General features: G+C 34.6%; 2 protein-coding genes across 2 annotated transcripts; both read left to right on the forward strand.

Annotated features, from left to right (window-relative positions):
* The first annotated feature begins 1,330 nt into the window (after nt 1-1,330).
* LOC116173589 (protein bicaudal D) lies at nt 1,331-14,448 on the forward strand. The gene is made up of 5 exons (XM_031491204.1): nt 1,331-1,651; nt 1,705-3,049; nt 3,220-3,447; nt 3,499-3,756; nt 13,435-14,448. Exons 1-5 carry the CDS (start codon nt 1,448-1,450, stop codon nt 13,683-13,685), a joined length of 2,286 nt encoding a protein of 761 aa, XP_031347064.1. The 5' UTR covers nt 1,331-1,447; the 3' UTR covers nt 13,686-14,448.
* Nucleotides 14,449-17,731: 3,283 nt separating this feature from the next.
* LOC116159514 (homeobox protein caupolican-like) lies at nt 17,732-24,080 on the forward strand. The gene is made up of 3 exons (XM_031472504.1): nt 17,732-18,081; nt 18,587-19,193; nt 23,312-24,080. Exons 1-3 carry the CDS (start codon nt 18,066-18,068, stop codon nt 23,568-23,570), a joined length of 882 nt encoding a protein of 293 aa, XP_031328364.1. The 5' UTR covers nt 17,732-18,065; the 3' UTR covers nt 23,571-24,080.
* The last annotated feature ends 1,408 nt before the right edge of the window (nt 24,081-25,488 follow it).

The raw sequence follows: 25,488 nt of genomic DNA on the forward strand, positions 1-25,488 counted from the left end.
TAATGCCGAATCAAAAAATTTCTTTGCGCATGCGCAGTCGTCTTTTTTATTTGTTAAGATATTTAGATGAAATTTTGTATGTAGGCACCTTGAATAAAAGTGCCGAATCAAAAAATTTAGTTTGCGCATGTAAACTATATATGCCAATTCAAAAGTTCGTTTTGCAAGCCATGCTGATCTGGTGGGACAGAATCAACCCCTTAAGGTGTGTTGTAAAAATTATGTATGTGTGAAGATCTCGAGGATCGTTCGGTTTCAGTTGTATCGAATTTTTTTCATTGTTTTGTTCATCTTTTATATATACAGGGTGATTCCTATAGTAACTGCCACCGTTTGGAAGCGTATAGGGGGTGCCTAGGGGAGTATTTTGATATAGTCCTATAGTACCTGCCACCGTTTAGCGTATAGGGGGTGCCTAGGGGAGATATAGGACACTTGGGGTCGGAAATCTAAAATAAGGGCGCCAGAACCAAATTTATCTTCTGGAATTTCACGCCTGTATGTAGGCAACCCAACCGACCGACGTTTCGCGCGGAGCGATGCAGAGCGAGTTAGCGCGAGGAAGCGACATGGGAGGGAAGGAGGGAAAACGACAGTCAAAAGCAATAACGTTTACAAGTGTTCAACGTGGCCACCGTTGTTCTCAATGCACTTCCTACATCTAGCCAACTATTATTATACTATTGCCATAGTGTTTATTCACTTGATACGCGTCGTTGCAGACGGGATTTCGTGGGTTTAAACAAAATTCTGATCAAGTGTCAGCCACACATCGCCGCCTGAGATCGCTCCGTGTGCACCGCCGGCCGGTTGGGTTGCCTACCTACAGGCGCGAAATTCCAGAAGGTAAATTTGGCTCTGGCACCCTTATTTTAGATTTCCGACCCCAAGTGTCCTATATCAAAATACTCCCCTACGCACCACCTACACGCTCCCAAACGGTGGCAGGTACTATAGGAATCACCCTGTATGGTTTTCTTGCCTCGAATAGATTTTGTTTTGTTTTTTTTAAATTCATCATAGACTACTTCATTAAAATCTAAAAAACCTTGATATAATTGGTACATATCTTATTTTCAATCTTATGCTAAGATATAGCTCGTTGAAAAGAGAATTAAAAAATCGATCAAGTAATCTAAAAATCCGATATTATGGGTAGTAACATTTTATACAAGTAATAATACCATAGACATATGAGAATAAGACATAGAACGAATCAAATTCAACGAAGCTCAGCATTGCCAAGTCTAGTCTAGTTCTTGACTCGCTAAGTAGAAGCGGCTGTCGCGCAAAGACGGCTTTCAAACTTTTGACATAAATTGAAAGTGACATTGTTGTGATTTTGACATTAAATTAAAAATGTCAGAAATGTATTTAAGAATATCTTTCAATTACATTTAATGAAGTTTAAATTAGAAAATTACGACATTTCATAATTGTATTAACAATGGAATCTGACGATACGGTCGTTCTCCTGAAAGCCGAAGTGGAGAGGTTAACAAGAGAACTTGACCAAGCAAGTAGTCAAAAAGTGCAATCTGCTCAGTATGGCTTGGTGTTATTAGACGAAAAACGAAATTTACAACAAAGATGTGACGATTTGGAAATTTTATACGAAAACACAAAACACGAGTTGCATATAACGCAGGAGGTATGTAACGTTTTGTCATATTTGTTTTTCGTAAAGCAAAATGTTTATTGCAGGCTCTTGCCAAGTTTCAGTCTAGTCACAGGGTAACGACTAAAACAGGTATAGAAACGGAGGAATCGTTATTGTCAGAGTCGGCAGCTATAGAAACTTCGTTAAACTCTCAAATTATAGACTTAGAAAATGAATCTAAGCAATTAAGGCACGAGCTAGAACGAGTTACCACAGAAAGGGATCGGATGCTGCAAGAAAATTCGGATATAGGCAAAGACAAGGAGGACAAAAACATGGAATGTAAGAAGCTCAGGACTGAGTTACGTGAAATTAAGTTCAGGGAGACACGGTTAATTGCCGATTATTCCGAGTTGGAAGAAGAAAACATCACTTTACAAAAGCAGATTTCGGTGTTGCGTAGTTCACAAGTGGACTTTGAAAGCTTAAAACTGGAAGCAAGAAGATTGCAGGAGGAGGTGGAACTTTTACATTCTCAGGTTGAAGAATTTTCAAACCTGAAAAAAATTGCGGAAAAGCACTTGGAAGAAGCCTTGGAATCGCTGCAGTCGGAACGAGAAGCCAAATACGCCTTGAAAAAAGAGTTAGACCAACACATAAATCGCGAATCGCTGTACAACATCAGTAATTTGGCTTATAGCATTCGAGGCATGGCTGGTGACCAAACGATTGGTAGCGACGGAGAAGATGACATTCCAGGTTTGAAGCGAATTGAAGCTAGCTTAACAGATGGTGCCGTGCCTGAACTGACCTCGCCAGATGATAAACACGTTGATCTCTTTTCGGAGGTGCATTTAAATGAGCTTCGCAAGTTAGAGAAACAATTAGAACAATTGGAGAAAGAAAAAATTAGTCTAACTCAAAATTTAAGAGATAGTCAATCGTTAGTTGAACGTAGCCAAAGTGAATTACAGGTATTTCTAGCTAGGTTATCACAATTATCGGCACACGTTGACTCCCTTGAATACTTGTCACAGAATATTGACAAAAAAATTATGAGTCCGCCCGAGCACGCCGCTGTGGTCGAACAATATCAAAAGTGGTTTAAATTATCATGCAAGGAAATTGATCAACTGAAGTGCGATTTGAAGGAGTTGGAGAAGTTGAGTAGTTGTTCTGATGCGACCTTGCAGTTGAGGAACGAAATTACCAACATTAAAAATAAGTTGTTTGATGCCGAACAGAAAAGTATGGATTTGGAAAACGATGTGCTATTGTTGAAGGAATTTGCCGGAGAAGCCGGAACTTCCATAGAGGATGCTTTAAATAATCTACAGCTGGTTACTGAAGAAATGGCTCAAGTTTATCACCATGTGTGCACTGTGAACGGTCAAGTACCAGATCGTATTATATTGGAGCATGAAAAACAAGACGGTATGCCTATAAAAGGTAGGTCAGATCATTTATGTATGTCTTCAAAAATGATAAAATCGTGTGATCTTTAAGATGATGTTCTGATCAAGTCAGCAATTGAAAGTTACTATTTTACAGTGCCTTCCTTAGCACAATTACAGCACACGTTATGCAAATAATATAAGCTCACAGTGGTTTCTTTTAAGGTGCCGATTCCCAACAACCCGAATGTCTAATTTCCAAATTGGATTTATTAAGAAATCGCTTGAAGACGGATATTTCTGTGAACGACTTGGAGAGCTTCCATGATGCTACCATAATTGTTAAGCATGTGGGAACATTAATGGATCAAGTAAAGCATCTTCGCACTGCAATCGAGAACACCATCGAATTGTCGAAGATTAAGGGACAAAAGACTGATGCCAACTATAACTGTAAGTTTTCTCTGAAAAGTAATTTGTTTAAGTAATTACTGTCTCGTTTAGCAACCAGAGATGAAAGCAGTGAAACTGAAATAGCGGAACTTCAAGAGCAAGTAATACGACTGAAGAGTCTACTGTCAACAAAGAGAGAGCAGATAGCGACACTCCGTACAGTATTGAAATCGAACAAAAATACTGCTGAGGTTGCTTTGAATAATCTAAAGGCGAAGTATGAAAATGAGAAGACTATCGTATCGGAAACCATGATGAAATTGCGTAACGAGTTACGATTGTTAAAGGAGGATGCTGCCACGTTCTCAAGTAAGTCTTGTTTTTGTGACCAACGCGTTTGATATGATTTTGACCATTTCTTATGGTTCTATGTAACAAAGCAAAAATGATATAGCTATGTTGCAAAACTACCTTTGTTTAAAGTTACTAGAAACGTAATAGTGCAGATTTAAACAAATTCAATTAAATTTGTTAAAAACACTAAATATTGAAAATACACACAAGGGTTGCCCTCTCACCCCCATAAGAGTAGTTCTAGGGTCTTTTTTGATGAGGAAGGAAAAAGAGCTAGTGAAAACCTTCCAGGCTAGGTACTCTTACTGCCTTATTTCTTTTCTGATTTGCATTTGCAATTACATTATAATCGTTCTCAACTTGAACAACAACATCTGGAAATTTTATTTCCGTCAGCATAATTTACATTGATATGTAAAATATTGTGCCACCATCTTCACTGGAATGAAGGTATTTATTAAGGCTGTTGTCCAATGGAGCTCGACATTCACACCAGGGTTTCACGGACAAAGAGTACACTTATTATTCTTAGAATTAGGTTAGATTAGGACGCCTCCCATTTTGACTAGGACATGTCTTACCGCATTATTATATAGAGTTGTGTTTAGGGGTTTTAAAGATCCATCTAATAACAGTATTCAAATAACATAAATATTCAGGAGTTATGAAAAACAATAACATTTGATAGGTACATTTGCAACAAGTATCCGCCGCCATATAAAACAAACAAAAACCCTACACCCATCGCACAAGCCGATAACAAAAATCGAAATACTTGAATTGAGTTCAAAGTCCCCTTCCTGCCAATTATTAAGGCTCCTCTGTAGTCAATCCGCCATATTGGAAAAATAGCTAAACTTTCTTATGAAATGCTGCTTTTGTAGTTGAAGTCTAACAAATTCTCAATAGTGGATATTCTTTGCACTGATGAAAAGAACGGCGGTACTTAAAAAAATTTGAAATATCGGTCTTAGTTTTTTAGGAAGATCGATGAATAGAAAAATCGTTTTTCGTAAATAACAGCCGTTGTAATGGGAGTAGAAAAACCTACAGCACCAATTTGGAAATCCGACAGTATTTCCTACGGCGGTACTTAAAGATATTACTTCCACCTATTATGATAATGCATATATTTAAAAAAATATGTATCGCGATCTTTAGAAAAAAATCAAAACGCTAACGTATGGATAGGCAACTCCTATTGCACTATAACTCCTGAGGCGACAACTCATTACTTGAAAGGGAAAACAAAAGAAACTACCTGGCATTATCCTGCACATTGTTACGCCGTTTCTAATGATATGGATTAGATAAATTACTATATAATTAGCTAATGTTCATGAATGCTGTTGATTTGTGAATCATAATGTCACATATTCCTAAGACGAAAAGTGCACTAAATGCATATTTATTGTAGGTACATTGGAAATAATTTTTGATTTCTAAAACCTTTTTAGCGCATTTCCACAAAAATAAAAAAAAAATGCGCTATTGTGGCCACTTTGTCCGTCCGTCCGTCCGTCCGCTAACTTTGCGACGCTACTAGTTTTTTTATCTTAAGAGCTATTGTTCTACTTTTTTCGCTATTTGGTTCGTTATGGTGTCGAGTCTTGTACCAAGGAAGGAATTTTTTCTGTACCGTTTACAAAAAAAGTTATTGTAAAAAAACAAAAAACCGTTTTTTCATGTTCCATAATTTTACACTTTTGCCGTTTATTAACGATCCTAGAGATCGTTTATAATTTTGCATTGCTATCTGTCGTCTGCCTGTTGGTCTGTCCGGTCTGTTCCTTTGCCTGTCTGTCCATCTATCTGTCCGTGTGAACGATAATTTTGTTTAGAAATGCCCGATCGCTTTTACATCTCCGTTAGTTATGAACTGAATTGCATGAAATTCAATATGGGCATAGCTTTAGCCATATAATACGCAATGCCAAAAGTTGAATCGAATCGATTCAAAATGCACAGTGCCCTTTTCGCATCTCGACCATTTATAAACCGAATTGCAAACTTTTTTACTTATAAAAGTATTTGAATGAAATTTGATTCATAGGCACTTGGAATAAAGGAAAATCAAACGCCAATTTCAAAATTTGGTTTTGCGCATGCGCAGTGCCAACTTTTTTATTTATGGAAGAATTTATACGAAATTTGATACATAGGCACTTGGGATAAAGGAAAATCAAACGCCAATTTCAAAATTTGGTTTTGCGCATGCGCAGTGCCAACTTTTTTTATTTATGGAAGAATTTAAACGAAATTTGATACATAGGCACTTGGGATAAAGGAAAATCAAACGCCAATTTCAAAATTTGGTTTTGCGCATGCCCAGTGCCAACTTTTTTATTTATGGAAGAATTTAAACGAAATTTGATACATAGGCACTTGGGATAAAGGAAAATCAAACGCCAAATTCAAAATTTGGTTTTGCGCATGCGCAGTGCCAACTTTTTTATTTATGGAAGAATTTAAACGAAATTTGATACATAAGCACTTCGAATAAAGGAAAATCAAACGCCAATTTCAAATTTGGTTTTGCGCATGCGCAGTGCCAACTTTTTTATTTATGGAAGAATTTAAACGAAATTTGATACATAGGCACTTGGGATAAAGGAAAATCAAACGCCAATTTCAAAATTTGGTTTTGCGCATACGCAGTGCCAACTTTTTTATTTATGGAAGAATTTAAATGAAATGTGATACATAGGCACTTGGAATAAAGGAAAATCTAGCGCCAGTTTCAAAATTTTATTTTGCGCATGCGCCGTGCCAACTTTTTTTATCTATGGAACTATTTAAGTGAAATTTGATACTTAGGCGCTTGGAACAAAGGAAAATCTAACATTAGTTTTAAAATTTAGGTTTGCGCATGCGCAGTTCCAATTTTCTTATTTAGAAAAGTATTGAAATGAAATTCTTCTCATAAACTGAAATTGAAGTAGCACGTCAACAATGGATTGCCCATGTGCAACGCTATCTTTCATATTTGTGGGCGGATTTTTACGATTTTAACAGAAGTTGAATCTTACAAATGGGAAATGAATGCAAGTGGAAATGCGCTTTATGTAAATCGTTTACGATTACTTTTTAACTTGTTTATTTTATCAGGATGCTTCAAGAAATTTGTTTAGGAAGGTATCAAATAGTAGCCCAATTTTTAGCTAAACCCCTAGGCGGAATACGACTGTACCTGTAATTAGAAGCATTTTTGCCGCAAATTTGTTCTTGTGTAGAAATGTGGCACCGTTTTGATTTTTTGGACTAACGCATAACCACCACACAAGCGAGTAGCACAGTATCACAATAATTCGCAAACACTACTACTGAGTCCAGACTTAGAGAGGCGAGTGCTACTTATTTTTTCAGTATGATCAGATATCAGGAATATCCGCTTATCAAAAAAATAAAGGAACGACAAATTATGATTTTTACAAATAAATTGGCGAGAAAGTTGCGCCCAATAGTTTTCACATTCTGAGCCTACCATTTCAAAGAAATTCGATTGCACTTGTTCATTTTAACTGTTACAAAAAATGTTCCAATTCCCCTTTTTAGCTAAATTTCTAAGCGGGATACGATAACTAATAGGCGACACTGACAAATTTATTTAAAAAAAGTGTCATTGTTTTGCTTATGTCAAGTCAAGGTAGTGAGACATCACGAAAATGAATATTTGTATCAAAACCTGGGTGAAATTTTGGGTTTTCCCGGTAATTAGCGGTGGGTAAAAAAATTCTCCCACTTTTAAAAAATTTCAACTATTTATTTTTTCCGTTTGAGAATATGATGGAATCCCGCAAACTTCACATCAACTTAGCGAATATGAACTGATATCATCTCGGATTTTGCCTCTCAGAAAATAGAGGATCAACCGCGGAATCAACAAATTTTACAACTGAATTCTCAATTTAGGACAAAAAAGCGAAGTCATCTTGCTGCACATAAGATGTTCGGAAAAATTCTAAATGAGTTGTGCATAAATGAAGTATAACGCTAAATGTACAATTATTATTTTTTGAAAAGATAAGAATTTATTTAAAAATCGGTATGTTAACTTTTTATCATTGTAACAGAATTTTAAATGTTAGCTACCATTTTTATAAAAAAATACATTTTTTGTTGTTGTTTACCCTTATTGTATAAGAAAATAAAGAGATTTATTTTAGGTGTTGGAAGTGCCGGTTTATTAGGTTCTACGGTACCTAAGTCCTAAGTGAATTCATTCATGCACATGTCTATCTAATAACTATAAAAATCTATAAATCAGTAAAATTGAACTCACAGGAAATAAAGGGGTAATTAAAAATGTTAACAAACAATGCTAATCTAGTCCACTAATGACCTAAGAACCAGGTAATTTACAGAAGGTGTCATTATAGAAAAATGCAGTAAATGCATTGAATAAGTAATTTAAAAGAAATAGACATTTGTGCATCGCCATTCAAATATTGTACAGCTTTTCGCTAAACTTGTTTACATAATATTAGTCCTTGACCATTATACATGGTCTATTGTGTTTAACAATAAATGAAGAGAATATGCAAAACTGGAAAGGATAGAGATACATCGTTGGTCTCACTCAAGGAGTAGGTACATCGTCTAGAGATGTGTATTGTTGGTGGTCTAACCCATTGCAATAAATTGAAATACAAATTGACTACAGAGGAGCCTTAATAGCTTCGTTTATTCATTTATAGTTGTTCCACCTAAGTGACTGAATGTGTTCTTCTCGAATTGGAGTACTATCTGATGATTCAATTGGTTTGCGTTTTAAGGGTCTCTGCCATGAACCCGTCACATTCCTTTACTTATTTACATAGATCAAATTACATTTAAAGGGAAATGCAATAATATATCCGTGTAGGCGGTTATGAGAATTTAGATTACGTTAAGCGAATGTTACACAGTCTTATCGCAGAGGTGGAATGTTAAATTGTAATTTGTAATTCAACAATTTTTCTTGTTTAAGGGGCCATGTGTACTTATATACGTATACAGGGAGGAAATTTCGTCTGGAACACTGATTAGTGATTATACAGTGTGTCCCAGATCGGGTGGGATTGCATGGGTAACTTTGTTATTATTAAGGATAGAGAATTGGTTAAATTGACAATGTTTGGCAGTTTTAGATGCTTATTTAAAATTTCCTTTTGGAAATTCAAAATGTCGCATAGGTTCGACGTAAATTCAAAAAAACTAAAATTGGTCATTTCCTTGAATGTCTTACGAGTATATCATCAAAAGTATAAGAGATATAAAAAAAGTTTTATATAAAAGTTACTGTCTTCGATACGTTTAATTTAGAATTGATGTCAAAAAAAATTCAAGATGGCTACTTTTGAGGAACATTTACCAACTTCCTAAAGTTAAATAGGCGCCATATGGGATTTTTAGATTACTTGATAGATTTTTTAATTCTCTTTTCAACGAGCCATCATAACATAAGATTGAAAATAAGATACCAGTTATATCAACGGTTTTTATGTTTTAATTAAGTAGGCTGTGATGAATTAAAAAAAACAAAACAAAATCTATTCGAGGCAACAAAACAATGAAAATAATTACATCAGATGTTTAAAAAAAATCAGGGACGCACTCATGAGAGGAGGGGTTTGGGCATTACAACTCCCTCCAAAATTTTATATAAGCATTAGGTCTAGAAAAATTTGATTTTTATAACATCACTTAATGACTTATTATCCATACTTACATACCTACAAATGGTGGTATAACTACAAACTATCCCCTCGAAAAAAGTCATGCCATTATCCAGTTAAAGATATTTCAAGACATTTCGTTTAATTTTACACAATGTATTACCATTGATGCATTGTCCCAGGTCACATTTTGTAGGTGGTTTATCCGCAAGAATATCGAAACTAATAGTTTCACCAGTCCGAGTATATGGACAGATGAATCTTATTTTTCTAACTGCGAAGTGTTCAAATCGACATTATGAACACTACTCGTCACAGGAAAACCTACATGTTGTAGTTTCACGCCGAAAACAAGTAATATTTTTTTTAATTAATGTATTTTATGGCATAATGGGAAGTCATGTAATTGGACCGGTAATCTTCGATGGATCTTTAACTGCTCACCATTATTTACAAATTCTCCAATAAACTTCCTTAAAGGATTTTTCTCGACAACGTATGTTTCGAAGGAAGGGTTGGTTTATGCTACCTACCAACAAACTGGCTGCTCAGGTCACAATTCACGAATTATGTACAGTACATTAAATTATAAAAGTAAGTACTTAATTAAAACACAAAAGTAAAGTGGAAGTAGCTACCACTACAATAATAATAATAATAATCATCAATGGCAACACGTTGCCTAAACTAAACTGTCTTGAAGTGTGTTTCACTAATAATGGCCAGTATTTTAAACATCTGGTGTAATTATTTTGTTGCCTTGAATCGATTTTGTTTTGTTTTTTTTTATTCGTCACAGACTACTTGATTAAAATACAAAAACCGTTAATATAACTGGTATCTTATTTTCAATCTTATGTTATAACAGCTCGTTGAAAAGAGAATTTAAAAATCTATCAAGTAATCTAAAAATCTAATATGGCGCCCATTTAACTTTAGGAAGTTGGTAAATGTTCCTCAAAAGTGGCCATCTTGAATTTTGTTTTGACATCAATTCTAAATTAATAATAATAATAATAATAATGACATTTATTGAGTTTTAAGTAAGACAGTATTTTAACGCATTTATAAAAAAAGAACAACTCAATAGGGCGGAGTTCAGACTGGAGCTACCAAGATAACCCCGTCTGCTCTACCACTCAACCCTAAGCGTATCAAAGACAGTCACTTTTATATAAAACTTTTTTTTATATCTCTTATACTTTCGATGATATAAGACATTCAAGGAAATGACCAATTTTAGTTTTTTTGAATTTACGTCGAACCTATGCGACATTTTGAATTTCCATAAGAAAATTTTAAATAAGCATCCAAAACTGCAAAACATTGCCCATTTAACCAATTCTCTATCTTTAATAATAACAAAGTTACCCATGCAATCCCACCCGATTTGGGACACACTGTATATTCAAAACTACAATTTCTGCAAGTTCTTTTATGGTACCTATATCCACAATTATAAAAAGTTGACTATTTAATTTGTGGTAAGTGGCATACCTTTGCATGGTCAAGGGGCCAGGCTCAAGAGGGTATATTTTTTGTAATTAATTGCGCCATTTTATTCCGAATTTAACGCATTTCAGATTTGCCTACCTATCTGTCACAGTTTTTGACATACGTCAATTTTTCTCATAAACATTTACAGATGCAAGGATCCATTCCGAAATCCATATCTCTTAAACCGTTCGAGATACGTGAGTGCTCTTTTATACAGCCTGGCAAGTTGACGGCGGGACATAGGGAAATAACATGGGGAAAATACATTTTCGGCAATTTCTGCTCCCCATTTTAACCTAAAGAAAAAATAAAAACACCCTCGGTTAGGTAATTAAAATTGGCATTAGATGTCACCAAAAAAGCGTGCCTAAGTCCTTTTTTAAAGGTATAAAAGTTAAATTAATAAATCAAAAAAGGTGGTAAAAAATTCGTTGGCCATGATTTACCTACCGCATTTGTTATCTAATTCTTCCATTTAACTGTCATCTCTAATAAACACGCCAACATGAATAATAATTACACTAGAGAAGAAAAGGTCTTTATTGTTAAATCGTGTTATACTGCGAATAGTACACGGCGAAGTTCGCGATTTATTTTCAGTTAAGTTTAATGACAGGTCAATCTTTTATAGTGTAATTATTTCACCCTTTCGTGGTTGAAGTAAGATGATAGTCAAAGGAACAATTTGTTGCAGTAGGTATCTATCAAGTGCGACATGTCACTCCATGGCCAACCAGTTTTTACCAATTTTTAAGATTTTTAATTTAATTTTTAGGCTTGCATAAAACCTCACAGTTGCGTATTTTTATGTCATCCGATGGATATTTTAATTACCTAGCTATCCGAGGATGTTTTTATTTTTCCTGTAAGATGAAATGGGAAGCAAGAATTGCCGAAATTATTTTTGGTGTTTGGGCCGAAATAACGTATAAAGTGCATTACAATTAAAAAACTAAACCAAAAGTCAAAAATGTTTAATCTTATAGTTTGCACAATAAAAGATTCAACGTTTTTTTGGCCCTAAAAATGACAGCGCTAAGAAATGACTGATTGAACTTTTAATGACAAAATATCAAAAATCAAACGTTTTTAAAAATTTTGACTCAAAACGTTAATTCACTTATAGACCAAATAAATTAAACAAATATAGCAAACGAGCTCCTGGGTATGGCTATAGCATGTGCAAAACCAAATTTTAAACCTGATGTTAGTTTTGCTTTTATTTAAAGTGTATATGTATGAAATTTCATTTAATTGCTTCCATAAATGAGAAAGTTGGCACTGCATATCCTACACAAAACCAGAGTTGGAAAATGGCGCTTCATTTGCTTTTATTCCAAGTGGCTATGTATCAAATTTCATTTAAATCCCTCCATAAATAAGAAAGTTGGCACTGCACATGCGCAAAACCAAATTTTAAAACTGGCGTTAAATTTGTTTTTTTAACTAGGCAGTTAATATGGCACGATACGTTAAAAGGGTAGGTGCAAGACTGAATATCAAATTTCTTGACCCTTGTGAAGTGTTATAAATGAGGTTCATCTCAAGCATCAATAAAGTCATATCACGCGTATCACAAAGAGCTGGGAGCACTAGCACAGAATTTAAAATTAATACTGAAAGGTTTATCGTATTTTTCTGCGAACGACCTAAGTACAGCTGTCGCGGAGAAAGAACGTTTTGGGTCGCGCAGGTGACGTCACGCGGTCGCCAATGGTAGTGTACTGTGGCAGTCAATGTGATTTTGATTCCAGGGTCTATATTTCAAATAATATGAAACAATAGAAAATACATTCACACAATTGTTTTCTATGTAGGTCCAAAGTTACAAAACTTCATATTAAAATTTCACTTTTTTTAAATGAAACACCCTGTATATTTTTATGTCATACTAATAGCGTTTTCGATTGGCAAAACTCGTGCTGCACGAGTGCAATTTTTACGTTCTATTGGTAATTTTAGGGCAATTTTCTGTGTTCCATTGGCAAATGTGATGCAACAATTACGCACTCAGTGCAAATTTCGACGCACGAGGTCCGAGAGCTCGTGGAGCTGCTAGTTAACAAATTTTCAAAACAAACGTGCGACAATTTGAATTTGTTTCTTGCGTTGGGAGAGTTTTTTGTCGTCATCTAGCGATAGCGAAGATGATGAACTAGCCATAACTTCTATTTTACAAAAAGTTGCACTTACTCATTAAACTGAACGCCAAAAATTGGTCCTTTACAGGAATTTCAAATTTATATTCCTCATCGTTTATCATAAATAATACTGAAATCGTTTGTCATTTTTTAGAATAGAGATTTGTCGATTACCTAAATCTAAAATGAGGTTATGGACAAATGACAATAAATATTTACGAATATTTATGTTCCATTGAGAGCAATTTTCACATGGATTTCTTCAGTTTCTCGTGCAGTACGAGTTTTGCCAATCGAAAACGCTACTAATAAGGTCATTTCATTAATAAAAGAAAGCATTCCGCACATAACAGTTGCCCATAATAAATCTCAATTTTCATCGTATATCATTTTTATAGGTTTGCGCGCCATGTTTGCCGCACGCTGCGAGGAATATGTCACTCAAGTGGACGAACTTCAACAACAACTAACCGCCGCGGAAGAAGAGAAGAAGACCTTGAATCAGCTATTGAGACTTGCCGTACAACAAAAACTCGCGCTTACACAAAGGTTAGAAGAACTGGAAGTTGACCGAGAGATACGCAACGCCAGACGTCCGGGAATACGCACCTACCAACGTCCAGGCCGATCGAATCGTGACATGTTTTAGCCCAGATCAAGAGCTGCAGTGTACATTGTAGCGCTCGTTACTACATTTTTCAAGTTATGAAATTTTCTCTATCGTTTATACTTACTCGGTAAGTTAACCGAATTACTTACACGTCGTATGACAAATCAGATAACGATGGTAAGGTTACTAATCCTGATGAAACTAATTTTTTATATTCAGACGACCAGTAACTTGTGATTTCTAAGTTAGAAAGATAATGTTAATTGGCGACTTTCATACTACTTATTTTTACTTATTTTATCTACATGTAATAAGTATTGGATTTTTATACTTCCATGACAAGGCATTTGTACTTGCGTCAGTATGGCATTTATTTATTGTGTGTATTTTATTGTGCTAAATGTAACTGAAGGATGTGTGCATTATGGTTCAATTTGACAGTATTAGATTGGAACGAATAACGGTTGATTTGTATTACAATTTTTGTCGCTTAGACGGTGATGGGGCAAAATTTACTTGGAGGCTTTGTTTTATGAAATAATAATTAACAATATATCAAAGAGGCGTCCAAATAAAAAAAATAATCTTAATATATCAATTTGTAACGAATCAATTCCGGGTGTACAGTTGTGTAACGAAATGGTACATGATTGTGACTAGTTTAGCGTGAATATTTTTTGATAATTGTATAAACCGGTTGGAGAGTTTTAAATTAAGGTACACTTTGAAACATAAACAATATTTCTTGCTGCCAAACTGCCTTTCTATATCAAATGTGGCGTGTACCACAAAGGTGGCCCGATTTACAAAATCTTTGGATTTAAATCAATTCAAATGTTTATCATTTAAATTGAGTGCCCTATATGTGATTTACTACAATATAATGGGTTTAAGAAACAGTTAAGGTAACAGCATTCTGAATCCGCTACTATATTGCTATAGATAAGGAAGTAGGAAGGAATAAATCAGACAAAGAGTTAGAATGAGTGTGATAATATTAATCAAACACAAAAACTATATGAAATGAGAAAGTGAACAAATGCAATTCTAAAAAAGTGCACGAAGTCAATCATTTTTTAAAATGTATTATTACTAGCACCTACACACCTCAAAATCTATTCTGTTAAGATTACAACATTATAGGCTCCTTTATGTATAAAATTTAAATTGCATGCTTTTAAACATTTCCCACCACCTTTGTGCCGCACCCACATAGAAAAGAAAGCATAGAATGATTAAAGTCTTCAAATCGTATAAAAAGTTATGTAAGTAATATTTAATAATTAATTATAATGACTGATGGTTAGCAAATGAAAATGATAATAACACATTTTAGAGATGAGGTAATTTCCCAAAAATTCATTTCTGTTTTCAAGTGCAATATATTGTTTTATAAAAATAATTCTGTTGACACTTTGTAAATATCTCTTTCTTTTGGTGAGCCATCACTCAAAAACGGTGGATACATTGTAGATTACAGAAGTAGGATTACGTTTGTGGTAGGATTATTAAATTGCATATGTCATTCTGTGAGAATTAAATAGCGGTTGTTCATAGTTAAAAAAGTGTTATCAATGTAGCGTAAGTTTTAGTCGTTTTGGGAAACAGGCTATAAATTTTAACATAGATAACTTCATTCCGTTGGTTCGAATGTCCAAAATGTTTGTTGATTTGTCCTACCTCCGAGCCTATCGACCACGGAATAGGCCCGTCCCTTTTACAATAAAAATTTTCTTTACTAATTTGCATAAATATCAAATGTATTTTATTAACTGTTGAACATTAAAATTACCAGATTGATTTTGGGCAGCTTCATAAAGTTGCTAAATATTTATATTAAACATTTTGTTTATGTTTGTCTGTATTTATGTAACTTTTATTGTACTCGATATTGTTAATAAATTATTAATTCGTTTGTAGTCGACCTTTTTTCGTCTATGCCTTTAGGACACCACTGACTCGTGTTTAATTGGTGACAGATGCCGCTGACAATCAAATTATAGATGTCGTTTTTCTGGCTTATTAGTGTTACTTTAATTTAATTTCGGTGGGACATTCTACCTGCGGTGTTATTTGCTCAAACAAGACATCTACAATTTGGTGTTCAGCGGCATCTGTCACCCACTGAATACGAGTGGAGTATGATGGGTCGATGACTAAATGATTTACCTGGAAACAGGCTTGATGATCAGCATATCATGGGCTAGCATCGATTCGTTAATTTCAAGGATGCTCCGTCGAGTATCTGAATGCGTAAGAAATAGTGCGGAGGATCCACACATTATTAGTGCAGTTTGAATTTGATGTAATTGTGTCATGTTGAAATTTCCATCGGCTCTTATTTCGAAATAAAGGCAATTTATTGTCCTGCAACTTTCATCAAAAGTGATCAAAGTACATTGGGTGTATGACAGCCAGTCAGGGTTGGCAAAAACCCGGATTTTTGTATAAAAACCCATAGGTATTTGAGGTTTTCTGGGCAATAGGGTTTTTGTATGATTATCGTCCGCATTATTGCGACGCCATCTGTTACAGGATAGAACAAACACCTCAAAACTAAACTGTAAAAGTTTAGGGTTATGTTGGTTCAAAAAAATCAAATAAATGTTCGCGTCCGCGCCCTATTCTTTATAAAGAGTTAGAAAGCCAACATTTAATAATTTATCATTATAATGTTATAGAAGTATTTTTTTTTTCTAGTCGAAAACTCTTCCGTATGTCTATTAATGGCTTAATGTGAAATAAAGGTATTTGTATGAAGTGCTTGGTAATGAAAATAAAAACTAACGTAACGTACTGTAGGCATAAAAATACAGATCCTATGCAAAAACCCAAAAATTATAAAACCCGGGTTTTTGTTATGAAATGTTTTCTACAAATGTTTTTGTAAAAAAACCCACCCGGTTTTTGTTGGGATTTTGTACTTTGGGGTTTTGTTTGCCAATCCTGCAGCCAGTATACCGGGTGATTATTTTAAAACCGAACATAGGCAATTAACATGGGAAAAAACGTTTTTTGCAGATCTTTGCTCCCCATGTTAACTTAGAGGGTTTATAATGGCACCAATCAAAAGAAGATTTTTTTTCTTATCTAATGATATACGAATTAGTTCATTTTCAGGTGTATTTCTCCTTATTTTATCAAAAATTCGGTAATAAATCCAATTAGCAAAATCATGTTATGCCATGATGGAAATTTCCTAAAGAATGAAATGGATTTTAACACAGACAGAATGGGACGCTCATTAAAATCATAGTATAGGTAATTTAAAATGCACGGAAAACAAATATCGCGTACTAGAGTAGATATTTCCGCTGTAAACGTTGTTTATTATAAATACTTTTTCCTCAGGTGAACCACATTTTCCAAAAAAAATTAATGCCAGTTGTCATAATCTGATATTTATTTCAACGTTTGAATCTGCTTTTTGTCTTACTAGTCATGGCTTATGATTTTGGTAAGTGGATTTATTGCTGAATTTTTGATAAAATAGTGAGAAATACACCTGAAAATGAACTTTCGTATATCATTAGACGAGGAAAAAATCTTCTTTCGATTGGGGTCATTATAAACCCTCTAAGTTAACATGGGGAGCAACGATCTGCAAAAAACGTTTTTCCCAAATTGCCTATGTTCGGTTTTAAAATTTAGAACATTTTTTGAAAAAAAAATCGTGTCTTTAAAAATATAAAGGATTGATTGATTTAGCCCCGCTTCTCCGCCGCCAGGTCTGCATTTCTGTGTTTGGGTATTATTGGACAAGTTTTCAGCGTGTCTCAAATACCTACCCAAAAATGTTTACCAGCTCTCCTACTACAACGGCTCTTTGCAGAAAATAATTATCATTATTTACTTGTAATACCGTTCGCTTTCGTTAGGAGTAACTGACAAATGATTCACCCATTCGCAATAAACAAAATGAGGTGCGGTAACGACTGACGATATGCTTACAACATTTAAATTGTATTTGTTTTCATTCACGCTAATCTTGTTTTTCCCGCGATTCGCGACGCCACACGCTATTGGTCACAATTTTCGCTTGTTATGTAACTGATGCCGCGGTTTTCTGCAATCGGAAGTTTTCGTGTACGTTCGCGCTCAAAGCAGTCAGATTTCACGATTGTTTCTAGTTTGACCTATTATTTTTCTATTTCCATTAGGAATTGTTTAAATCGTTTTCTATGTGATAATTTCGATTTAACGTTTTCAATTTGCGTTAGGGATGGACGCGTAGCTGTCGCCGCGTTGGGTGCACAGAGTTTAGTTTAGTTACGTCTTGTGGTGTTTGTAAAACCGGTCGTAGGTGCTAATTTAAAGATTTTGTTTGTTGATATAAATGTTTTGTCAACTAAAGTTATATAAAAGGTAGCTTTGAGACTTTCAGTTTAATTTAAACCAGGAAAAGTATCACTTGTCATCATGAAAATTAAAGGCGGTAAGTGTACTGTGAAAATTTAAGACGGTTGTTGACGTTTATTCTAAAGTTCGTAACGGGGGGTAAATTAGAAAGGGTTGGTATTTGTTTTTAAATTGTCTTAAACTGGGGTTTGGGATAACCCAGTCCTGAAAATTGTATTTAAATAGTGCGAGCACGAGGTAGCGTGGTAGCCATACTGTCAAGTGTCAACCGCTTGATCTGTCAGTTCACCAGGCATTTTAATGCTTTTTGAGTTTCCTCTTTGTATACCTGCTCCAAGGAATTATGATTTATGCTAGCCCCCCCAAAATGAATAACTTTTCAACAATGAATTATCGACATCTTTTGCTATCACCGGCGAGTAACCTTATTTGTATACAATAATCTCACGTGTTTACTTTCAATGCGACGTTGGCAAATTTCGTGTGCGTTATCTGGACGCGCCAAACAGTCTTTTGACATGTAAACAAATTCAAATGTCTTCAAACCTCGATTTTAATTACATAATCCTACTTAATTGCAGATCATGATCGATTTCAATCAAGTAGTAGCACGGACGATAACGAGTCCGGCTCCGACCACGATGGTGCCCTTAGCTCCATGAAAATGACGAACATACAGTCTCATAATATGGCAACTGTACGAAGACGTCGAGGAAATTTACCGAAGCATTCTGTGAAAATTTTAAGGAGGTGGCTTTACGAACACCGATATAACGCCTATCCTAGCGACGCAGAGAAAGTAACGTTATCGCAGGAGGCCAATTTAACAGTACTTCAAGTGTGCAATTGGTTTATTAACGCTCGCAGACGCATTCTACCCGAGATGATAAGGCGCGAGGGACACGATCCGCTACACTACAAAATTTCACGAAAAGGTAAAAAGTTGAGTAGTGTCTCACTCACATCGGAACAAAGTGGTTCTTGGGATGAAGATGTGAATACTGGCGGGAAACGGATTCGTTTAGATCACGATTATGATGAAAGGGTGTCATTAATGTATCGTTCCGAGGAAGATAGTCCAAATGAATATGAGAGCTCCAGTCCAAGTGAAGAAGAGAAATTTCATCCGTGGCCGACCGTCTTGCAGTACGGACTAAATAATGACTTGGAACATCCTGCCAATAGAGGGTGAGTTATATCGAAATAGATTCCACACAAATTAACATTTTCTCACATTTGAAAAATGCCATCTCGTTTTGCAACTGTGGACCTTGTAATATTTATTTGAAATAAGTGTGTGAATTCTGTGATGGGAAGTTATTTGATGATGTGTGACTACACTATAATCAACTTACTATTTTTGCTACCAATTTAATTTTTAAAATTATGGAAATTTAGATACGAAGGTAAGAACGAAAATGCAGCAATTTCATTAAAAAAATGTATATTTAGCTGTTTTCAAATACCTGGATTGAAATACATCCATGGATGATCTCTCTTCTTGGTTTTATTTGGTGATGTCTTGCATTGAACTGTTTCTGTATCAAAACTGTAGATTTATGATAGCTAATAATAGAACTCAGACTGAAACAGAAAATACCACCATTCGCCGTAAACATTTCAGAAAAGTTTGTCCACAAATAATAGTACAGTCTACGCATGTGTGATCCAATTTTTGAAATACTCGTTTAGGGCCAATTCTACAATGCAGGGATATACTGAGAATAAGCTATATAATTGAAATCACGAATCTTTGTCCCTGCGTCATTGATTTGTGAATCAATTTCAGACAAGTTTTTTATCGATTTCGCATACTTGACAGATATTACAGTGTTTTAGCGTATGTCTGAAATTGATTCACAAATCAATGACGCAGGGACAAAGATTCGTGATTTCAAGTATACCTCGAATAAACGTCGACGGTTGCGTTGGTTACCATTGCGTCAACCAATGGGATAGTTGTTACTATGGCAATTATTCCAAGAATATCTTATTCTGCGAATAGGTGTAATTGTAAAACCGGCCCTTAGTTTCCTTTTATAAGATGATCCCACTGCCCAGAAAAACATTTTAAAAAAAGACAATTTATTTTGCGCATGAGTAACATACTTTGTAACATGTGCTTTCAATTTGGTTCTATGAAAAGCATCATTAAAAATAAATTGTGGAAATGTATGTACATGCATAACTTCAGAATGACTGTACCAAATTAGTAATTGTTGTGTTTTTGTCAGGACAAGGACAAAATTGTGCGGACAGACGTAAAACAACAATTTTTCTCCTTTCTGTCATTTTAAAACTCAATACATATAACTAATAGATGGCGCCATTACTATGAAAAATGTACAGTGACTTTATACGAGACAGTGGCGACAATAGACTATTAGTGGCCACGTCACAATTAAGCGGAAAATTTGCTATGTCGATTGTCGACTACATAGTCGAAGATTTTGACACTTATACAGGATGTTTCGAAATTCTTGCACACGGATTATGGGATGGTGTGATATGACAAAAACTGAACAAAAAGTTCCTCTACCAGTTTTCCATCAGACCGCTATTTTTCGAGCTACCGCGGTTTTAAAAATCTGCGCGCCCCCCCCCCCCCCCCCCACGCAGCGCCACTGGTTAAACTTAACAATAACACACTTTTAAAAACAAAAGAAGGTTCAAAATAAACTATAATTATGACGAGTATGTAATTACAACAGTTGTTCAAAATGTCCGCCTTCTGCTAGTAAACAAACTTCAGCACGTCAAAAAAAAAGGGCCGGTAGAGGAACTTTTTATTCAGTTTTCGTTGTATAACACCATCCCACAGTCCGTGTGCGCGAATTTCGAAACACCCTGTAGACATATGGATTAAGGTTCACTTTTAGATAGGTTCTTTTGCTCTGTATTAGTTAATGGATAATTATCGATAATTTTAGGTAATTATCGATAACTTTTCATAAATCTTACCAGTATAAATATATCATTCATTGGTAATTATTATATCATCCACGCTGCTCGATAACATTTTTGCTTTTTTGATATTGACTATTGATAGTGTGAGATATAATTTAAATAAAAACAGTATTTTTTGAACCATAATTATGAAAACAGCTGTGTTAATTAGCAACATCATGAAGGTTACGTTGGATTCTAAACTTTACAACGCCCTTCCGGATCAAATGAAAAGTGGGCTAAACGTTGGCCAATTTCAAAACAAAATTAAAGCATTCTTGTTAGATAAAGTTGTGTACTGTGAGCGTGAATTTGTTATTTATATTTTAATTTTTATTATTGACGTGTAAATAATTGTTATTGCAATTTCTCTTACAAATATATCATATGATAAAGCCTTTTTTCTATGTCTCTTTTGTAACAAATTTTTGGTATTTTTTAAATATTAATAATTACGGCACTCAGAAATACTAAAAATCATGTACTGCTACAATTATTTATGTAAAATTCAAGTATTAAATCAAAAATTTGTTACAATAAAGACATAGATGTATCCGAAGATGTATTCTTTATCTTTATATCGGTACCTAACATCAATAATTTCTGCTTCAATGAGTATACAAGAGGTTCGAAACATTCTTTTAATTCAAATTTAATTTAACTATTAGTCCTTTGTTACTTATCACCTTTCCTATTATTAAGTTATTCACCTTGCACCTGACAGAAGGTATTAACAAGTTTTTAAATTTAGATATCTGCTGCAGGTATGAATTCAGTGTTGATTTTTACTTATATTGTTCGATTTTCTGCCTTTATAGTATTTTTTCAATATACGTCTGATAGTTTAAAACCAACAGGAGAAAAATGTAATCACAATCTTCGAGTATGTAGTCAACAAGTCCTGCAAATAAAATTTTGTGCACAAATCGACGTCACACTAATCACCGAAGCTAAAAGCTCCGCCCAGCCGCCATGTTGCATCGAAAATTAAAATTACAAATCATTAAATACTAATAATACAGTGGTAGTGTAGGCAATACACAATAACTATACATGTAGCAGAAACTCGATGCAATATGGCCGCCGATCGCAACAAACAATCAAAAATTAAACACTATTGTCGTCACTGTCTCGTAGTAAGTCACTGTAGAAAGACGTAACAAAAAAATGTTTAGCGCATTTTTTTAAGAATTAAAAAGAAATTGAGAAATTACTGTAACTCTGAGGAATAAATACAGATAAGAGGTGCCATAACCAAATCTTCGCATTTATAGTCAATCAATATCTAATGTTATTGTTTACGTTTTATGACAGTTAGAGGTCTAATAAAAACATAGAGGAGCGACAGTTCACACATAAGGTATGCCGAATAATTATATAACGTAAAAACGTTCAAAACATAAGGAATACTGTATTTTACAAAAGTAAACAACCACCTCTAATTGTCAATAGTATTACAGGGTTGCCAATGCTTTTTTAAAAACATCCAAAACTTTGTACCATTTCAGACTTTTCAACTTAACATAAATGATATAGGGATCATTATATAATCCTCCTCTGCACTCATCCTGATTTAGAATCTTTATAAAGATGCTATTACTCTCGTTTTAGAAATACATTTGTCAACCATGGACCAATTCATTCTTTACAAACAAATATATGCTGGTTACGATTTTTATATTACATGCGCCTCTAACTTTATTTATTCCTCTGAGATGGAAAACATTTGATTTTGAAATTTTTCTTGCAAATTTATGTAAAAGTATAGTTTGCCTCACATCATTGTTTTTCTTTTTTTTTGCCCTCTATCTCATTCTGTAAAAATTCAATGTGAAGGAAGTAGTAGTCTGTACTGTACCTTCTATGTGCTTGACATTGAACTGAGATTGAACTGATAGAGCTCTAAGACAAATAAGTTAGTGAACATCTACCAACTTGACCATATTCATAGAATAAGATCTTACCATGCTAAACCATATTAAAAACAGCTATTTCAAAACCACCTGTGGCTGAATGGCGACCTTAAGTGATGAAATATGCAGTTCCAACCCAATATTAGGTCCATTTAATAACCAAATTCAAAGAAGAAACCATGATGTGAATGTCAGTTGACCATATCTTCTGTACCAATAGACATTTTATTTAAATTAACACATATAAGTGTCTTATTTATTAAGAATGATTGACTCATAGTGACTCATTGTAAAAAACGTTTCAAATCAAAGGAATTTATCACGGACATGAACATATCAAATTAAAAGGTAATGAGAGAAGGTTCGATTTCTATTGCTAATTAAGGCTCTTTTAAATTTCTTGTCGGGTTTGTTTTGTTGACATTAACAATCTCGTTATCTTTTCAGATTTGTATGCGAAGAACTCATCGTAGCGGACGATTACTGGAATTCGACGCAAGCACAAATTACTTCCCTACCTCAATTACAGCACACGTTTTCTGTAAGCAACTCTAAAGTACAAATTTTACCGTCACATAGTTTAGGAACCATATCGTCTACCGTGTCAAAATCGGACGACGAAGATAAATTTAAATGTCTACGTATTTTGGTCGAAACGGCGGTAGCTGTAAGGCAGCGCGAGAAAGAGCAGGAAGATATTCATTAGGTTTATGCATAGTCTTATTTAAAAAATGTTGTGCCTTAACGTATCTCTCCTAGGATTGCTCAAATCATTGTACATTATTTACGATGTTACAACTTTATGAGATGTTTATTGTACCTTACTTCCTACTTTTCTAACTTAGTTTAAACATAAGAATTATGGCATAATAGTAATATCTTTAAGATGTAATTGTACGCATTTTATAGCAATCCGAAAATTAAGTACCAAGAATGGATTTTGTATATTGCACATTGTGCTGGATTAATTGTATTTGCATTGTACCATCTTCCATTGTTTATTATTCCACGTATACTCAGATGGATGTAAACTTAAAAAAAAGATAAACTGTGTGTATCACATTTTTTGAAAATTTATTGTAATATTTAACTGTCAGGCTGTTTTGGATGTTGCTGTGTTATATGATAAACTAACAAATGAATTTGGCATTGTGCGATTATTTGTTTTGTAGATTGTGAATTTAAAATAGTTGCATTATAATGCTATCGCTATACATTTTTTTGTCCCCTTTATTCCCATGAAGAATGAACCGAAACAAGTTAAACAACACCCTGCCAAAGTACCAAAAATTTTGGAAATTCATTTATCAGACATCCAATGCATTTTACTGTTGGCTATCTCTCTCACATATGTTTGCACAAATTTAATGGCTAGGCTATATCTATGGAATATACAGCCTCTTTTCAGAGTAAGCGCCTAAAAGAAAAATAAAATAAAAACGAAATTTAAAAAAATAAAAGGAAAATAGCAAAGAAATTAAAAATAAAATAAAATACCGACCTGTAGGTGGTGAGTGTATTGTGCTGGTTGTGCTTTGTTGTTGGGCTATTAGGTAAAACCCCTCGCAGATATCTGGATATATTCGTAGACTTTCAGAGTGCATGAGGCTATGATGCGGTCCCGGGTGATTATACCACTGAGTGATCTACTTGCTCGAGTAACCTTTTCCTATTCCCCCGGTGAGTTACTTAATTAATTGGAGAGGATCCCTTATGCATAGATTACAGAGGAGTTGAGTTTACTGCATATTTGTCGAACAATAAGTTCTGACCAACAATTAGCTCCCATTTAATTAGCTACTCCCCTTGTTCCTTGTTGTAAGTTGTTATATAAAATACCCCCTCATTACACAAAAATAAAATATAGGGAATGGGCATGGTTCCTTGGTCAGTACAGCACTGTTTCAGGCAGAGATGTTAGCCATCATGACCTGTGCACAGGACAACATCTGCAGAGTTTACTGTAATATGCATACAGTGCGTGGAAAATACGATTTTGCATGCAATTTTATTTCCCTGTTCCATTTATTAAAAAAACGCGTTGAAGTAGTTCAAATGTGTAGTAGGTGCAATGTAAAACTGTCACCTTCAAATCTACCGCCCTGTAGATAAATTTCAAAAATGCAGTCTAAAAAGATAAAAATTGAAATTTATACAAAGGTCACAACACTGTAAGACCGCGATTTACCTTGCAGTCCAGTATCCTGATGAACCAATACCTTCCATTTCAAGTTCAACGTACATAATCTAATTAATTAAAGGCTGGTTCAGTTGTGACTATATATAGCACAAATTTGTTTTCCAATATCTGTGTATAGTTGTGAACCGCACATATCCTATAGGTTGATGCGTTTTTTTAAAAATGGAACATACGCGGAAACACGTTTGTATGCAAAATCGTATGTCCACAGGAAGTAAAGATTGTTATTATTTTATTTTAGGTTTTAGGTTCACCGAGCGGAGGCGGCGTCTACAACGCAGGTAATTGGCGCACCACCACTAGGTTTGTAAGTATTATCTTGTAAGCATATCTGTGATATTGTGCGTTTCCTGTAGATTCCTAAACTTTGGCATTCTTGCATAATATGCTTAACAGTTATTTCCGCTCCACATTGAGCACGTCT

This window comes from Photinus pyralis, unplaced genomic scaffold, assembly GCF_008802855.1.
Source record: "Photinus pyralis isolate 1611_PpyrPB1 unplaced genomic scaffold, Ppyr1.3 Ppyr1.4_LG1, whole genome shotgun sequence".
NCBI classification, from domain to species: Eukaryota; Metazoa; Arthropoda; class Insecta; order Coleoptera; family Lampyridae; genus Photinus; species Photinus pyralis.

What these genes read in the sequence shown, in the direction of transcription:
- LOC116173589 (XM_031491204.1), top strand. Translation starts at nt 1,448, where the DNA reads ATGGAATCTGACGATACGGTCGTTCTCCTGAAAGCCGAAGTGGAGAGG. An exon ending in AGTTGCATATAACGCAGGAG is followed by an intron (nt 1,652 to 1,704) that starts GTATGTAACGTT and finishes TGTTTATTGCAG; the next exon opens with GCTCTTGCCAAGTTTCAGTC. An exon ending in AGACGGTATGCCTATAAAAG is followed by an intron (nt 3,050 to 3,219) that starts GTAGGTCAGATC and finishes GTTTCTTTTAAG; the next exon opens with GTGCCGATTCCCAACAACCC.
- LOC116159514 (XM_031472504.1), top strand. An exon ending in GAACATCCTGCCAATAGAGG is followed by an intron (nt 19,194 to 23,311) that starts GTGAGTTATATC and finishes TTATCTTTTCAG; the next exon opens with ATTTGTATGCGAAGAACTCA.